Here is an 18,057-nt window from a genome sequence, read left to right as displayed (position 1 = left end):
AAATATATTACTTTATCAATCGATTTTATTTCAGTACAGAATTTATAACATGCTTGTGGAAACCTAATTACAAATTATTTCAATGAAGCGTGTCCTGATATTAAATTTTCATCTCATTACAATGTTCGATAATATCATTACGTCCTATTAAAAATGAACGACAGATTTTATTTATTATATTTTTCTTCTAAATATACTGAGGGATTAACGGTCATGGTCTACAAAACACTATGTAGATATCATTCAAGTTCATTTTTTTGCATAGTTCCAATTTTTGTAAGAGCAAATTCACAGTAAATGTTAAACATTTTTAAACATCATACTTCAGGTGTCAGTTTTCTTTAAAATATCTATGCAAAACAATGTATAATTGGCAAAATGTAGTGTACAGTGTGTAACTGTACAGTAAAACATATTAATGGATAAAAAACTACAGGAAAGAAAAAGATGTAATCCTGAAATGCTTTGAAAACTTTAAATGGCAGATAAATACTTTTACAAAGCAGTGTGAATTCATTTAGTCTATCAGCCTTCAATTATATAAGCATTTCATGATGATAAATGAGGATTAATGACGATTAAAATTTTTATTCCAGAAAAAAATTGATTCTGTCTTTACCTAGGCATCACGTTCAGGAAAATATCATTGTACATTAAAATCTTTAGCATGATTTGCATGTGACCTTTTTGTTTGCTTCTCAAATTCTCAAAAACAAGAATTAAGCTTAAATATTGCCCAGAGACTGAGCTGACTAACATAATTAACGCTAGCTAGCGAATCACATATGCTCCCTGTTAGCTGGGATTAGGTCAGCTGGCTAAAATCAACTACCATGATGACTTCTGATGATGGAATACAACAGTAATGTCACAGAAAAGAGGACTTCAGTCAGGACACTTGCGATTCTGCTTCAAATCTGACCAAAAACAAAACCCCTTAGATCAGTGACAGGGTTTAGTAGGTTTCACATAATCAGGATCATTTTCCCAGAAGCCCCGGAGCTGTCGATGATGTCCTCATGGGCTTGAACAGCTTTGTCGAGTGAGTACTCCGGACCAATCACAGGTTTGAGCCACCCGGCCTCCATTCCTGCGAACAGCGCCGCGGCCGTCTCTGCCTTCTCCTCCTTCACAGATCAGACACACACACAGAGACACACACAGAGACACACACACAGAGACACACACACAGAGACACACACAGAGACACACACACAGAGACACACACACAGAGACACACACAGAGACACACACAGAGACACACACAGAGACACACACAGAGACACACACACAGAGACACACACACAGAGACACACACAGACATACAGACACACACACACGGCGAGAAATAAAACAAGAAGGTAAAGTGATATACTGACCGTCAGCATATCAACAATGATCATCAAAATATTAGAAAATAGTTTACAGAAAGTTCTGGGATGGTCAGTGAACAGATCTGAAGAATCAGAAAAATCTGATATCACACACCAGCTCTTTATTACTAGCATTTATTGTTTTAAAATATTAAAGTAGTTTATTTCTTTCTTCATATCCCTATGAAGGAGGTGTGGCTTATGTATTTCAGTCCCAGGGAAAGGGGCGTGGCCTTTGTATCTGTCAGTCTCAGTGAAGGAGGAGATCAAGGCTCCCCAAAGCTAACATTTTTCTGATTAAAATAAAAACTATTTTTGCACTGCACTACATTCTAAAGTATTAGTGAAAGAGGCGTGACATCTATTTATCACTCAGTGAAGGAACAGGCTATTTGTTAGTCCCAGTGAAGGAGGCGTGGCTTCTGTATCTGTCAGTCATAGTGAAAGAGGTGTGGTCTCTGTCTCTGTTGATCTCAGTGACAGATGCGTGGCTGTATCTGTCAGTCCTAAGAGGCATGGGCTTTGTATTTGTGAATCTTAGTGAAGGAGGAGGTCAAGGCTCCCCAGGACTAACACTTTATCTGATTAAAATTAAAATAATTTTTGCACCTCACTCTGATATAGTAGATCAGTGCTAAGCTAAGCTAACAACTGCCCATGATTAGCCATTCTTCCCACCCAGAGAGCTCGAGGGAGTCGGTTCGTGTTGTTGAAGCTCAGTGTTTGGAGTAAAGGAGAATGAAATGATGAAGATGGATAAAGAGCTGTACAGAATGGACGTATCTGTAGCTACGGCTTCAGCTTCATGATGAAGTAGATCTTAAGGTTTCAGTAACACCACTGAAATGAGAAAAAACAAACAGTTCCACTTTACCTTTGGGGCATTGAACAAAGAGACACCGATGATACTGGACTCTTTAGCCATCGTGTCTCTGGGGTTAATCTCGACAGAACCTCGACATCCTACAATCTGAAAGAACGTCATAATAACGGCAGTAAGGAAGGAAGTGCTGAGCACAAACACATAGCAGACGTGTGTGGAGAAATACGAGCTGCTTACCATCACCCTGCCACCGACTGCCAGCAGTTTCAGGTCGTTGCTCAGGTTCACGTTCGACAGCATCTCGATGATCACGTTAACACCGTGGCCTTCAGTCGCATCCTAAAACACACAGACGCTGATGAGTAGTCATCCTTCTCCTACACACATGACTTTTACAGCAGAAGTGCAACAAACCTGGATTTTATCCACGTAGTCCTTTTCTCTGTGGTTAAAGGCCATGTGAGCTCCATTACTGAGCACCAGCTTCATGCCGTCAGGGGTACCAGCCGTACCCAGAACCTTCATTCCGAACGCTCGGGCCAGCTGACACGCCGCAATTCCGACCTAACACCACAAACACACACAGACTCACTGTACACACCACCAAAACCTCCACCTCCACCTCCAGCACACAGGAAACAAAAATCCATCCACACATTCCACACTCATCACTAGTGTGAGTGCGTAAGAGTGTAACACACCTCAATTAATGTTTGGACACCTGGAGAGTTATTTTCATTTATAATTTAATTTCTTTTAAATTTTTAAAAAATATTTTCCACATTAACATCAGCATAAAAACAATAACATCTGCAGTGACCAAAAGTGCTGAATATATCAAAACAATCTTAAGAATTACTTGAGATTTTTGTTATTTATAATAATTATAAAACATTGTTTTAAACAATTTTTTAAACATTTCTTATTATTAAAAATATCATTATTATAATAATAATTATTTATCACAAGCAGTTTTATTTGTATTTTAATATTATTAATATATTTATTAACATTATCATTATTTTATATTGATCCTTATATATGTCCTTGATAAATTAAATAATTATTTAATTCATGAATAATAACCCAAATGTCTTTAAGATCATGAAAAACCTGATCTTCAATCAGCTGTATTCAAACTTTTAAAATGATCTTTAATATATTATTATTATTTTTATTATTATTATTATTATTATTATTATTATTGACTTAAAAACTAGTTTACTAAGTGCTAAAAGTTGACAGTATTCTTAAACACTGATTTATATTGAATATGAGAAAATGATTTTTTTTCTGTAAGATTCTCTGGGTAAGAGCATCTGCTAAATTTTGGAAGGTTATATAATTTATATCTTATTTTATGAAATATACGAGTTGAAGAGAGGAGATTTATTGTTCTTACCCCTCCACTGGCTCCATGAATCAGAACAGTCTCTCCTGCTTTAGCATGCGCCCTTTTAGAGACAAAACAGTGATTTTTAAAGAGAGCCACAGACACCTCCGTGGGAAAAACCCCATGTGTTCCCTCTTACTTGTGAAATAAGGCCCTGTACGCTGTGAAATAGGGGATTGCGACAGCAGCTCCCTGTTTGTAATTTAGAGAATCAGGCAGTTTGTGAACAGACTCCTCTGAAGCCACGGTGTATTCAGCGTATCCTCCTGTCTCAGTGCTGGTGGTAAACACTCGATCACCTGCCTGGAACAAGACGCCACTTTAGTTTAGGATAGAGAGTACACTGAATCACTTCAGCATTTAACCTAATAAACACTGAGTAGAGCTTATTTTCTAGATTTGTCAGACAGCAAACATGTTAATGCAGATTTAGGATAAATGGAAAAATGTGGAAGAAGCTCAGATGCTGGAGGAAGCTCATATGAAAGTGGCTTGCTGTTTTATGAGACATTAATCACTGATATAATGAGTTATGAGGAAAACTTATAACATTGTATCGGTATGAAAAATGAAAAGGTGCATCTCTTTTGTCGGGTCTCAACCATGAGAACTTGAGAATGTTTCATTTGCATTCCCTGCTTTTATTTTCCATTTAGACTCTTAGTGAAATTCCCCCTCACATAATGGATACTGAAGCAAAGCATACACACTCTAAATGGCCAAAAGTATGTGCACCCCTGACCATCACACTCATATGTGCTTGTTGAGCATCTCATTCCAGATTTATTCCTCCTTTGCTGTTATAATAAGCTCCACTCTTCTGCGAAGTCTTTCCACTAGATTTTGGAGCGTGGCTGTGGGGATTTGTGTTCATTCAGCTACAAGAGCATTAGTGAGAACAGACACTGATGTTGGTGAGGAGGTCTGGGGTTCAGTCGGTGTTCCAGTTCATCCCAAAGGTGTTCAGTGGGGTTGAGGTCAGGGCTCTGTGCAGGACACTCGAGTTCTTCCACTCCAACCTTCACACACCATGTCTTCATGGAGCTCGCTTTGTGCACAGGGGCATCGTCATGCTGGAACAGGTTTGGACCTCTTAGTTCCAGTGAAGGGAAATTGTAATGCTACAGCACACAAAGACATTGTATACAGTTGTGTACTTCCAACTTTGTGGCAACAGTTTGGGGAAAGAGGGACATGTGGGTGTGATGGTCAGGGGTGCACATACTTCTGGCCATACTTTAGATTATATTTCAACAGAAAATAATTTTATTCTGTGATTGAAATGCAGGACATTATTTTGTTTGTATTGGACACTGGATCAAACACTTTTCAGGACTGTCAGATGGTCATCTCAAAAATTCAGTGCCTCTGATATGAAGGTAAAAGTGGAAAGTTTAAATTTAGTAGAAAGTTTCCTTATGGGAAAAAAATCACATGTATTTCACATGTAATCGTCGTGTTTTTTCCCCATGTAACACAAATAAACTCATTATTAATCTTTAAAAAAGAGGTGATGAAACCTTCAGGAAGCGAATTCCATCTCCCACAGCCTCCACCACACCGGCTACATCGGATCCAGGAGTGTAGGGGAGGCTGGGTTTGCGTGCGTAGGTCCCAGAACGGATATACGTCTCCACTGGATTCACTCCACACACATGCACGCGAATGAGCACCTGAAACACAGAGGGGGAAATCGTGCATACAGTCTGCAGTATGTTTAATACAGCTGGGTGTAAAGTATTAGCTTTACCTGTTTGGGTCCTGGAGCAGGAACCGGGACGTCAGTGCAGAACTTCAGAACCGAAGGAGCTCCAAACTCGGACACTCGTATGGCTTTCATTACTTTTGAAGACGCCATTTTGATTTTGGGAAACCTGTCACAAGATCATTCATTTGTCAGCATTTTTCATGCTTTTCATTTGGGTTTATACATTTACAGAACTTTCTACTTCCATTCTATTCGTTTTTCCACTGTGTGCTACTTTCTGTGCCCTGCTCAAGTACTGGTGTCCATTTCCCATCCCATTACACTACCCATGAGAGCAGGACAGGTTCTGTGGAGGTTGTGTGGTACAGACCAGTGCCATGAATCATGCACTTTATTATTAATTTTCTTTGACACAAAACAGATCTGTCACTTATTTTATGTTTTTTGCAACATAAACAACCAGCAAGTTCTTGTAGTAATGGTGGTGAGTGATACAAACAAAAGCAAGGGTGCCAATACTTTGATCTTACTGAAATCAGACAGAATGTTGAATGCAAACATGTCAGTTTGCCATTACAATACAACAAAATGGAGTCATTTTTCTGCACTTTCCCACTATTACAAAACAGAATCATACTAAACAGAGTCCTAATGACATGTTATATATTTATTATTATTATTATTATTATTATTATTATATTGCTAAATAAGTGCTGTTATTTGATTCAGAAATAGTACCATATTATTGCTACAGTATTACATATTAAATGTTTATTTTTATTAGAACTTATTACACTTTAATTTATTTCCTATTTTTTTTTCCTGCATGAAATCACAGATGACAACTGAAATAATATTTTAACAACTTAAATTACAAAAGACTGTTGGTCCAGAGACATTCATAAAGAGAAATGGTAGTGTGGAGCCATAGTGTGGCTTCTATAAGTCCTGATTTTCTAATATTAGAGACAAGCTTTAAAGTCAGACAAGCATGCTAGCTAATGCACAATGCATCAAAATATAAGCATAAAACTTAGATATGAATCAGACATGTCTGAACTGTGTCGAGGAACTCACCAAGCTGCAAACACACACACTCACACACACAGTATAGTTTATTTCAGACTTTGGAACATGAGTTTCGCGATGTCGTAAATACTTCCGCGTATTCCCCTCGGCTACCATACCGTACCCCGCTTTCACGACAAGGTCCGCTTTTTTGCGCCATGATTGGCTAGAGATTCAAACTCGCAATCTGATTGGCCAATGGGACTCTCAGGCAGGAGCTGTCGAAGTCGACTCCGATTCTGAATCTGATTCCAGTCGACAACGTTGTAGTGAAGAATCGACTCTTAGAATCAATCCATCGATTCCAAGAGTTGATTCTCAGAGTCGATTCGGCTACTCGAATTTCGGCACGATATTTTCTTTAGCTCAAACGTCAAAAACACAGAACAGGACAGGAAAGGAGATACTATATTAAGATATAAGAAGATAGGTAATATTAATTAGGTGCATAATACATCGTGTGAATGTATTATTGTATAAACAAAAAGGGATCTTAACTTCATGTTCTGTATCGACTCTTAGAATCAATCCACAGATTCTAAGAGTCGATTCTGCACAACGTTTCCTTGACTCTAACAACAAAAACATGAGGAAAGGACATATTGTAAAAATGTATGAATGTAGTACTGTATAAAGAAGAAGAGATTTTAACTTCATGTTTAACTGTCTTGTTACTTAAATTCCACTGTTAAATAAAGAAGGAAAGTTTTATATTGATTCACTTAAGGAGTGTGGACTTTAATCTGCAAATACGCAAATACAGTGAATCATTTGTACCTGTCACCTGTACGAGTCTTCTTCTATGTGCCACAAATATTAACAGAATAACAGTATTAACAGGAAATTAATTTATTAAACATAATTAAATCTCCTATGAGACAAACCAATACAAATACAAAACTTTTACAAATTCAATAACAGGTCAGACTGACAAATGAATCAATTTCTTTGCATAGATTCGACTCCGACACTTTAGAATCGACTCACAATGCATGACGGCGAAGAGTCGATTCTTATTTTTTGGGCTCGACTCTGAATCGGATCGCAGGAGGCGGGATTCCCCGGAAGAAACAACGTGTTTTAGCAACTGATTCAAAACCCAAAGCTAGCATGCAAACACAGTGAAATAATCATTATCTAATCCATGGAAATGTCTGAATAAAGAAGTGAATGACTCGAATTATTGTTACTAATTGTTTATGAGTGAAGTATCCGCTATGGAAGGAGAAAAGACGTTTAAACAGTGGAAGAAGCAGTGTCTAAACAAGCTGGACCTCAGTAAAAAGGGCAGTGTAGATGAGGACATTAACACTGTGGTCTCTTCCCTAAATAAATCTGACAATTATTTCACCACAAGTTCCTGTTCTGGAAGAATCATCCTGATCGACGGGGTAAAGTGTAAATACAGTGCAAACACATCATCAGAGTTCATTTTTATATTAATCTCTAATCAATCAGTCAATCAATCAATCAGTCAATCAATCAATCAGACAGTCAGTGACGTCATTAACTGTGTGTTGTTGTGTTTGTTTTGTGTGTGTTGTGTGTTGTGTATTGTGTTGTGTGATGTGTTTGTTGTGTGTTGTGTTTGTGTTGTGTTTGTTGTGTGTATTGTTTGTTGTTGTGTGTTGTGTTTGTTGTGTGTTGTGTGTATTGTGTGTGTTGTGTTTCTGTTGTGTTTGTTGTGTGTATTGTTTGTTGTTGTGTGTTGTGTTTGTTGTGTGTTGTGTGTATTTGACAGGTGTCTGACTGTGTGGATGTGCAGAAGCAGAATTGTTCCTGGCTCTTTGTCACTCATAAGAAGTGTACAAAAGATGAAGTGGTAAGAAAGAGTATTGTACTTATTTCTTTTCTTTTCTTTTATTTTTTTCAGAAGACAGGATTGCGCTTTTACAACCATGAATTATTTCCATGCTTTACATAAAACAGTGTTTATATTAATCGTTATAATAATACGTCATCATATTCAATTGTGCAAAACATTTATTTTACGATTAAATGAAAGTTATTTTGTTTGTTATTTGTTTAAAAACTTTGGCTAATAGTTTCCTAAGTTACATCCAGTAGAGCTTCAATTCTGACAGTTACACCGAGCTGATACTGGAGACTCCTTCCAAAGATGCTAAATAAACATCTAACATCTCGTCTCACCATATGAAAGATTATACATCTCTGTTAAGTAGCATAACATTTTGTTTTTAAATTTATTATTAGATTATGTGGAACGTTCACCATACGTCCCTGTGCACATTAATATAAATTCACCAATGCAGTGAGTCTTTAAGATGGTGTTTTAAACACCAACACTCGTACCAGCACACACACACACACACACACACACACACACTCTCTCACCCTCTCTCTCTCTCTCTCTCTCTCTCTCTCTCTCTCTGTGTCACTGCTGTATTGGACCTGATAAAAGGACTAATGACGTATTTGTATTTACAAATTTGTGTTTGTATTTAGATTTCTTAATCAGAGCAGCTGAAAGACTTTTCCTGAAGCTGAAGTTTATTTTTTCATCTCCTCAGATGGCTGCTTTGGAGAAATCTTCTGGAGACGCTGTTTTGAAGTTTGAACCTTGTGTTCTTCATGTGCAGTGCAAACGACTAGAAGACGCACAACTCCTGGTAACAGTCAAACAACTGAAGATTGAGTATTAATATAATTAAAATATTTTGGTCTAATAAATTATTTTTTAAAGATGCGTTTTCTTGTTTTTTTTTCCCGCCCACAGCACTCTGTCGCCATAAACTCAGGGTTCAGGAACTCTGGAGTGACTGTGGGAAAGAAAGGCAAAATCATTATGGTGAGCTTTTTCAGATTTTAAAAATACACACTTAATACATTATATCAAATATTCAGACATTTGCTTTTTTCTTCTTTTTTAAATCGCACTGGTGCTAAGTATAAGAAAACAATCATCCAAATAATTATGTATAACAATAATAATTATGTATAATAATTAAATATACACTCAAATCTTCATATCTTTGATACAAACGATAGTTAATTCCAGCTTTAAACATTGAGGGGCGGGGCTTAGGTGGGCGGAGTGAAGACAAAGGATGCACTGAGGAAATAAAGTGATCCTGGTTGTCCAAGATGGCCGCCTCTAACGTTAAAGTTTCATTCATGTTTATAGATGTCGCATTGATTTTTCACTAAGTGCTTCATTATGGTACAGTAGAAATGTAAAATGTTTTTCATCACCAGTTTTCTGATGAATTAAACGCAGGCTGTGCGCAGTACCCACTGTCTCGAAGTTCCTCTCAGCCACAAGGGCAAAGTCCTCATTTCTGAAGAATATATCGCTTTTCTTGTCGGAGTTGCAAATAATAAAATGGATGAAAACCTCAAGAGGATTGAAAGGTATGACACTGGCTGTTTTTCCATTCATACTCTATGCAGTTTCCTGAACACACCCTCTGACCAATCAGAATCGAGGATTCAGCAACGCTGTGGTAGAATAGTATTTAGAAAATGTAAGCGTTGGCTAAAAAGATGTCCTGGGCATTAACATCACGTTACAGTGAAAAATACTGAAAATGTGAATTAAAATTTAAGAACATATATTTATTGTAAAAAAAAAAAAAAAAAAAAAAATCAACAATACAAATTTCACCAAACCTGTGTAGAACTAAGTGGGGCTGTTTAAACTTTTATGTTGATATTAAGCCTTTGTAGATGTTTGTCCTTTTCCTGCATCATGCTTCAGGAAGTCAATGAAGTAAAATAATCCTAAAAACACAGAACCCTTGATTTTTGATTGAGTGTGGAATTAGCCACAGCCGTACAGTAAGGATCATGTTTTCATCTGTCTCAGGTTTTACGGCTGTCTGAGATCTGCGCTGGAACCAGAGGAGGATAAAAGATGTGTAAAGGACACCGAGTCAGATGAGAAAGCTGTGTACAGACGCAGGAGGCGGAGGAGAGAGCGGGACGGCGCAGGATCAGACTGTAATGTCGAACAGCAGAGTGACAGTGAGCACAGCGACGAGCTGGACGGCCAGCTGGGGTTATTCTCTTAGAGCCAGCGCTGGATGCTGCGTGGCTTTAATGAGGCTCGACGCCTCCTCATCCTGAACAGCCTGATTATTATTTTTATTTTTTAATGGAGATTTTCCTCAATTTTATACGAAATCTCTATGATGTGCTTAGCTCCCATTCAGTGTTCTGTGTAAAAATGTAAGAATAAAAACTATACTCATGGTTTTATTATAATATTAAAATACACACGTGCAAGTATAAAAACCATACATGACACTATATACATTCTGGCTCTTAGCATCTATCTATCTATCTATCTATCTATCTGTCTGTCTGTCTGTCTATCTATCTATCTATCTATCTCTATCTATCTATCTATCTATCTATCTATCTATCTATCTATCTATCTATCTATCTATCTATCTATCTATTTATTTATTTCTGGAACTTAAACTCCAGTGAACTACATGTGCTTAAACTGTATTATTCCAAATCATTATTATACCACATTCTCTGTTCTGATTGGTCAGAAGGTGTTGATTCACTTTTCAATAACAGCAGCTCAGACATTAGTTCCAAAGTTCAAGGCAAATCACAGGCTTATGTTCATTTAATATATTACAATTTCTGTAAGGAGGCGTTTATTTAACAATTGTGGAAGGAGTCTCCAGTGTCAGTGCTTTGTAAAGGTCAGAGGTGAAGCTGTAACAAGCCGCATGTTTGTCTTGTTAATTTTAAGAAGAGAAAAAAAGACTGGAGAGGGAACAACTCTTTATAACATAAGTGAGAACTTGTTCCTCAGACCATCCACAACATTAAATGTACCTACAAATGGATAAAAAGTATGATGTCACGTTTTAATAAATAACAAAAATGTAATTGTTGGCAAATTGCTGTGGAGTTACAGAAATCACACACTGCGGGGCAAATGATCAGCTTCTGGATGGGAACATTAACTCTGCTTCATCACACTCATCTGTTGTTGATTATTTTCCTATAACAGCATGACACAGAGTGTTTTTTTCCTCTTACTTTCTGTTTTCACATGGTTTCTTCATGAAGAAGCTGCATCTCAGGTTACATGTGCTTAATTCAGGGCTGCATCTGTTATTTTTTTTTATTTGTCATCAACATCAATTGAAATAAAATAGAACATTGCCGTCTTTCTTTAATCTGGTGTTGCATAAACACGCAATGACGCTTCATCCATTCTTGAAAACGAGGTTCGCCTGATCTTTAATGAAGTACACACTTGAAAACGGTTGCTTTAATCTCCCATGTGTACACTATAGCTGATATCTGTTTCGAATTAAGATGGTGTTTCTTCAGAAGTGAACACGAATGCCTGATTTGCCTGTGAAGAGGGAAGACGCAGGACACGGTGATGTTGAAACTGACCACGTTGTTCGTCTCTGCCAAGCCGTCGCTCCTGAAGCTGGGCTGCGGTTTGGGAGCCCATTTCCTCAGGATTAGAGATCATTACTCTTACAGCCTTGGGCCAGTGATGGCTCATTTGGAAGATCTGGCTCATTAGCAAGTCCCTCCTCTAGCATGTGAGGTTAGTGATGAATTGTGTTTAAGAAGTGTACACAGGTGCGTTTGTGGATTTGATCAGGAACAGCTGGGGATCCATGCGTGCTGAGCTGCGCTGTGGTGAAACAGGATTAGCTGACCATACATGACACACAAGAAGTTCTGTTCAAAGACATTTACATTTTAAAAGCTGATGCTTTTATCCAAAGCGACTTACAGTTGAGCAGAGATGAGGGTTAGGGTTAACTGTGACAGCTTGGCAGTACTGGGATTCGAACTCATAACCTTCCGATTGGTAGTCTAGAGCTCTAACAACAGCTTCGACTGTCCAAAGAGAAACCTAATAAAGAAGTTTTATTAGACTGAATCTAATAAAAAGGTCAGGACTAGTCCAGACACGAATTGTGATCAGGTCATTTGGGCGTAAACACATGGAATAGGCACACACTGTCAGAAAAAGTGCACTAAACTATTCCCTGTCTCTGGGCTGGTACCCTCACCGGTACACGCTTTGGTACCTTTTCTCTGTATCGTATGACAGCTACCAACCCGATGAGGGTAAATGCTAACACGTGCTTCCTTCGAGACACATGAAAGCAGCCAATCACGTCTTTTTGTACTGCTGCTCATGCTGCATCACAGTGCAGTGTAAGGAAAGTGATATCTGCCCTCTTCCACATACACGAGCTCACAGATGCCCATGAATGACTAGGGTTGCTGTGATTGACAGAGCATGCCCCTCCCACCCACACGTAATGCATGTAATGTACTTACTGTAAAATAGGAATGCAACTGAATATGAATCTATTAAAACAATACGAATAGGAAACACATTGTTTGTTTTGTTTTTATTTTATTTTATTTTATTTATTTTTTTGAAATCTTGCGAGAAAGGTTCACAGAGCATCAGGACTGGGATCCTATGGAATGTGAGGAAAGAAGTTGCGCAAGTGGAAGGTTTTTACTTTCATGCGATGCATGTGCGAGGGCGCAACTATGAACTTCGGAGACCAAAGACCATTAACATAAACGTGACGTGCCCCTTACTAACTGGGTCATTATGGTTTAAATTAGAAGGTTTATTTTGAAAAATAATTTGAAAATATCACATGCAGGTACAAAGAAAAATAATAATGGCCTGAGCACGATTAAAAATCCTCTTGAGTTTGACTGATGATGAACTGGAGTGATGTAGCTGAGGTTGAGGAACTGTCAGAGCCAGAATTCACACGTCATGCCGACACTGCTAACATTTTTACATCTTCCTTCCAAGGGTGTAATTTTCATTAAAGAAAAGAAAAAAAAACCTTCAGGTTTATGCCACACCAATTTTAGATTTAAATCCAGATACAGATATTTGGAATATTAACCAGATTGAGACCAAAAGATAAGCGTACCACCTCAGTGACATGCAAAGGTACAATTTAGTACGCATTGTAGTATGTGAGAGCGTATCTGTCGATATTGATGGTGCTGGTTTGGGTGTAAAACCTCCTTTCACCTCTTCTCATCCTTCTGCACTTGCACTTGTATGACTCACTTTCTGCTGCATGTAGACGGTTCCACGTTTATACCCTAAAGAGTTTGTTTACGTTCAAGTCTCAGCCTTGCATCAGTGTTTAATCTGCCCTGGATTCTGTAGCTTTGTAGTTAAGAGCTGCTGCTGAAATCATAAAGACTGTCCTGTGGTCATCCCAGGACTCTTTACTCTTCTACACGTGTACACTCTGATGATTTTATAATCACACTATCCTATGTCACGCAGAAGAGCACGGGATCCATTCTGAGTCAAGGCTTCTTCATCATGTCTTTTTTTCCCTCACCACTGTCGCCTTCTGGTTTGCTCATTACGAATCTAAGTCTACATCCAGCTGCTCTGTGACAATGTCTCATGTTAAAAGCGCTTTATAAATGAAATAAAATTGAATGTGACATTAAACTGGATGTTGGATTGTTTTCAGTAATTCACCAGTAGAGGGGGTTAATGCACTTTCACTAAAGACTGAGCTGACTCCAAGGCCTGGAGGTTTAAGGGGGAAATCTGAGCACAAGTTAAATAGATAACTTCCTAAAGTGTGTTAATGTTGATGATGATAAAATCATTTTGCAGGTGATTTTGTTGGAGCTGGAGCTCCAGGTTTGTCTGGATTCGAACATTTGTATTTGACAATGGAGGAAGTGGATCACCTGAGACTGGGATGAACTAAAATTGTGATGTTAAATGACTAATATTTAATATGTAACTTCAAATCTATTAGTGAAATTAATAGTCCTGAATATTAGTTCTTGGATCCACATTGATTTGAAAAAAACAAAAAACAAAACAATGTACATAACATTAACCCTTACACCAAACACCTCACACAAGTTCAGACTTGTGGTTTGTACAATGCTAAACTGGTAGCCATAAGCTTTCCTTCTTTCCTTCCTGTTAGCTACATTAGCCTTGTAGTTTTAAAAATACTCCTTAGCTACATTTGACTCTTAGCTTAAATGAAATAGTTGCCTTTATTTAGGTTCAAGAAGAAAGTTACAGTTTTATTTCTCAACAAATTGGTTCAGCGTTACATTAAAAAAATGACATGTTGCGTTTTATTCCTTAATGTTCTTCCTTTACAAACCAATGATGATGGCTATACAAATAAATGAATCGTGATAACAGTTGAAAGACGAATCATTGAAAAATGAATCAGTTTTAAAAAAAGAAATCATGAAAAATGAATCAAGTGATAAATTAACATGTGAAAAATGAATTGTGAAAAATGAATCATAGGAAAATCATGTATGAAAATGAATCATGTGTGCAAAAATCAAATGTGAAAAATGAATCGTGATAAATTATCATGTGAAGAATGAATCACGTGAACAATTAATGGTGTAGGATTCATATATGTGGAAAATGAATCATGAAAATAAATGAATCGTCTAAAAAAACCGTGAAAAATAAATCATGTAAAAGTAACGTGAAAATATAAAATAATGTAAAAAAATTACATGAGAAAGTAAACGAATTGTGTGAAAAGGAATTATGTGTAGAACTCACATGAAACATTAACGCATGACAATACAAACACATGCACTACATGTGAAAAGTCCACTTCATGTAAAAATGTGTGAAACAATACATGTGAAGTGTCTAAAAAACCCACGAATCAATGTGAAGTGAAAAATCTGCTCATTTGATCAAAATCAAAATGTCTCCCAGTAGCATTGGCTTTCTTTTATTTTGACTTTTCATGTCTAATCACGTGTTAAGAAACTCCAGTTGGACTTTGATGGAAGTTAACATGAGGTCCTGAGTGCATTTGTACCTTTGGAGGATTTGGAGAGAAAAAAAAATAAAGGAGAAAAAAAAAAACATCAGTCTGATGATCATCTTAAAACAACAGCAATTAGCCACCTGATGGACTGAGGAGTGATTAGAAAGGTGGTTGAATTATTATTGCGTATTAAAGAGCTGAAGAGGGTGCGGAGGGCTGGTGATTGGCAGGCTGAAGGAGCTGAAGGAGCTTTAATAGGAGTGAGGAGATGGAGGAGGAGGGGAGTCGCTGCAATCAGCACTGAATTGGAGCTTTTTTTTTTGTGGTGCATGTGATTGTCAAGTGGGCCATTTCTGCGCTCTGATTAGGAGCTTTTCCCCCCACTGGAAGCTGATTTTTTGCGGCCTCTTCGTCCTCCATGCTCGATGCAATCAGCCGCCCTCTTACTGTCACTCCATCCAGGCTGATTTCTGTCCCCTCCCCTGCTCCAAAAGAAACACTAAATCCCCCTCCGACTCGTTAAAAAAAACAACTCCTGAAGAAGGTCACCTTGTGGCTCTAATGCTGATGAGAATCTGGAGTAGCTCTCGTTTTATTTCCATTAACGCAATATTGAATACACTTAATGGGTCACCGTTTAGGAAAACTACCAATACTGATGTAGGAACATTTAGTTTTTGTCCGGTTGCAGATACCAACTCAGTGATAAAGTTCTTGTTCTATTTTTGGTTGGACCTCGGAATCTGTGTTTTATCTCCTATTTTCCGAGGATGAGGTTTTAGTGCTAGTTTGACGTGCGTGAGTAGTGAAATGGTCATTTAAAGAGCATACTACAATTGTGGGCGGAGCTTAGGGGTGGCCAGGGGTGGCGAAGTATTCCCTTAGCCACAACAACGAAACAGTTGAGCAAACACTGGTCAAACTTTTTCATTTACATTAACGATCGTCATCATTTGTAGGATTTATTCTTGTTATTAGCTCCCGTTCATACTTCATGTTATGCTAGCTATGACTTTTTTGTAGCTTGCTAGCTGACAAAAAACAAATGTTGCTTAGGTATATCTGACAGAGATCCTACATGCTCAGGTTAGATAGGAGATGCCACATGATGTCATTTTCTATGCACTTGGGTTAGTAATTTGCGCCACCCTAAATGGCCACCCCAAAAAAGCCACTGGGTCTAACCTCGCCACCCCACCGCGAGTGGTCTTCTGACTACAGTATTTAATTAAAGCAAGTCAAGTTATTTGTCATTTGAACAGTATGTCAAGACATATGTAGCTTGAAATGCTAATGGCGAGGCTTACTGCTTATGTGTATCAGAATATACAAAACACACACACACACACACAGAAGCTTAAACAAATGATAAAAATAGAATAAAATGAGTACAATAAAAATGCAAACCGTTATTACAGCAGGTGCTTTTCAGAACATTGCAGGAACGGTATTTTTACAACGTAACAGCCTAACCTTCTTAAAACCTGTTGAATGCTTCATTAGCCGGGATGTTAATTAACACATGCTACAAGATTGCTGGTTTTAAAAAGGGACCACACTCACGCATGCGACTGGGAGACGCAGTTAAACTAATAGCTTTAATTGCTAGTTGTAGCGACGCTGCTGCCCAACATTGTTGGTTAATAATGGCCAACTAAAAGGTCAGCCAAAAGGTCAAAGGGGTCAATCTGAAATCAGTTCAGCTGATTTAGGAGATGTGCAGGTTGTTAGACACGGGGTGGCATCTCATTCATTTCTTTGGTGCAGAATTAATTTCCACATAATGGAACTAAGTGAAAGGATTTTGTCAAAATACCTGCAACACTGCAGTAAAGATTGAAGTAAGGAATAAAACAGTGTGTGTGGCGCTGTTATAGGAAACAAATCAACGAACAAATCAATGTTTTATTCCTCTTAAACCACAGCAATTTGTCAACGATTAGAATTTTTTATTTATTAAAGAACAACATGCCATACTTTTTATCCATTTATAGCTGCGGTTAATGTTGTGGAATATCTGTGGAACAAAGTTATTTCCTGTTATCACTTATGTTATAGAAGCTAGAAGCTTTTTAAGTTAATAAGACAAAAAGCAGCTTGTCATGTTACTCTTTAGTTTAAGGGTCTTTTCATTTAGTAATATTTGATTCATGGAACATCTTTCCCTCAATGTTCTGGTTATTTTCAAAAAGGATTTTCCCTCATATTTCAGATTAGTGTCGGATTGCACGCTAGGCCCGTTCACAATTAATTTAACTTATAAGAACATTTTAACTTCTTGGTAAAAAAAAAATTATTTATAAATTAAGAACAAGAACTATGTTTTAGGGAAGGAGGAAAGGTGCACTAACTTTTTTACTCAACTATTTCTTTGTTTGCGCGTTCTGAAGTCAGAAAAATTGTAGTGGCAAGATTTCCCTCAAGCTAGACAGCTGCCACTCTGTGCCACCCCTTTGGCCACGCCCCTCACGTCTCTGAATTGCATCCCTGAAATCTCTGTGATGCCGAATCTCCGTCATCATGGCACTGAAGATCAGCAGAACTGATATCAACGCTGGTGGCTTTTATTCTTTCACTCTTCTGCGCTTTTAACCTCCACCCTCCATGTAGAGTCTCTCTTTCTGACAGGAGGCACTTTGTCCTGTCTCCAGCAGGATGTGTATTTCTCATTCCTACCGGACGGCTGTGACGTTCATAAATGGCCTACATAAGTGGGCACTGGTGGTGTCTTCCAGGTCTGGACGTACAGTATGTCAGGCACACAGCAGTTTACAATTAGCGGCGTGTGGAGGGGCTGAAGTAGAACGAACAGAGTAGAAAGATTAATTCAACTTCCTTTCTGAAGTGCTCAATTACTTATTCAGAGGGCCTCCGCTTGCTCAGGATCCCTGAGCGAGTGTGACTGTACT

The 18,057-nt window shown here is 38.0% G+C and overlaps 2 protein-coding genes across 3 annotated transcripts; one reads left to right on the top strand and one right to left on the bottom strand.

Annotated features, from left to right (window-relative positions):
• Nucleotides 1–7: 7 nt before the first annotated feature.
• On the bottom strand, nucleotides 8–6,497 carry cryz (crystallin, zeta (quinone reductase)). Of its 2 annotated transcripts, none has more exons than XM_026946199.3 (9): nucleotides 6,375–6,497; nucleotides 5,340–5,463; nucleotides 5,110–5,262; nucleotides 3,729–3,892; nucleotides 3,599–3,650; nucleotides 2,611–2,760; nucleotides 2,434–2,535; nucleotides 2,248–2,343; nucleotides 8–1,127 (listed from the first exon to the last, which is right to left on the bottom strand). In XM_026946199.3, the coding sequence occupies exons 2-9, from the start codon at nucleotides 5,445–5,447 to the stop codon at nucleotides 966–968; spliced, it is 987 nt and encodes a 328-aa protein (XP_026802000.2). In that variant the 5' UTR covers nucleotides 5,448–5,463; nucleotides 6,375–6,497; the 3' UTR covers nucleotides 8–965. The 2 variants fall into 2 exon arrangements, with proteins under 2 accessions (XP_026802000.2, XP_053083695.1); XM_053227720.1 differs by lacking the exon at nucleotides 6,375–6,497 and adding an exon at nucleotides 6,348–6,364.
• A 157-nt stretch (nucleotides 6,498–6,654) lies between these two features.
• tyw3 (tRNA-yW synthesizing protein 3 homolog (S. cerevisiae)) lies at nucleotides 6,655–10,589 on the top strand. Its single transcript, XM_026946335.3, has 6 exons — nucleotides 6,655–7,756; nucleotides 8,107–8,187; nucleotides 8,897–8,995; nucleotides 9,103–9,174; nucleotides 9,604–9,737; nucleotides 10,192–10,589. Exons 1-6 carry the CDS (start codon nucleotides 7,565–7,567, stop codon nucleotides 10,394–10,396), a joined length of 783 nt encoding a protein of 260 aa, XP_026802136.3. The 5' UTR covers nucleotides 6,655–7,564; the 3' UTR covers nucleotides 10,397–10,589.
• Nucleotides 10,590–18,057: the final 7,468 nt, after the last annotated feature.

Source organism: Pangasianodon hypophthalmus, chromosome 21 (genome assembly GCF_027358585.1).
Source record: "Pangasianodon hypophthalmus isolate fPanHyp1 chromosome 21, fPanHyp1.pri, whole genome shotgun sequence".
Taxonomy (NCBI): Eukaryota; Metazoa; Chordata; class Actinopteri; order Siluriformes; family Pangasiidae; genus Pangasianodon; species Pangasianodon hypophthalmus.
This window is presented reverse-complemented; position numbering and strand designations above follow the sequence as displayed.

Excerpts from the sequence above, each read along its gene's own strand:
- cryz (XM_053227720.1), bottom strand. Across the intron at positions 3,651-3,728 it reads TACAGGGCCTTATTTCACAA|GGCGCATGCTAAAGCAGGAG; the intron begins GTAAGAGGGAAC and ends TGTCTCTAAAAG. Across the intron at positions 2,761-3,598 it reads TTCATGGAGCCAGTGGAGGG|GTCGGAATTGCGGCGTGTCA; the intron begins GTAAGAACAATA and ends TTGTGGTGTTAG.
- tyw3 (XM_026946335.3), top strand. The coding sequence starts at position 7,565 with ATGAGTGAAGTATCCGCTATGGAAGGAGAAAAGACGTTTAAACAGTGG. Across the intron at positions 8,188-8,896 it reads AGTGTACAAAAGATGAAGTG|ATGGCTGCTTTGGAGAAATC; the intron begins GTAAGAAAGAGT and ends TCATCTCCTCAG. Across the intron at positions 8,996-9,102 it reads TAGAAGACGCACAACTCCTG|CACTCTGTCGCCATAAACTC; the intron begins GTAACAGTCAAA and ends TCCCGCCCACAG.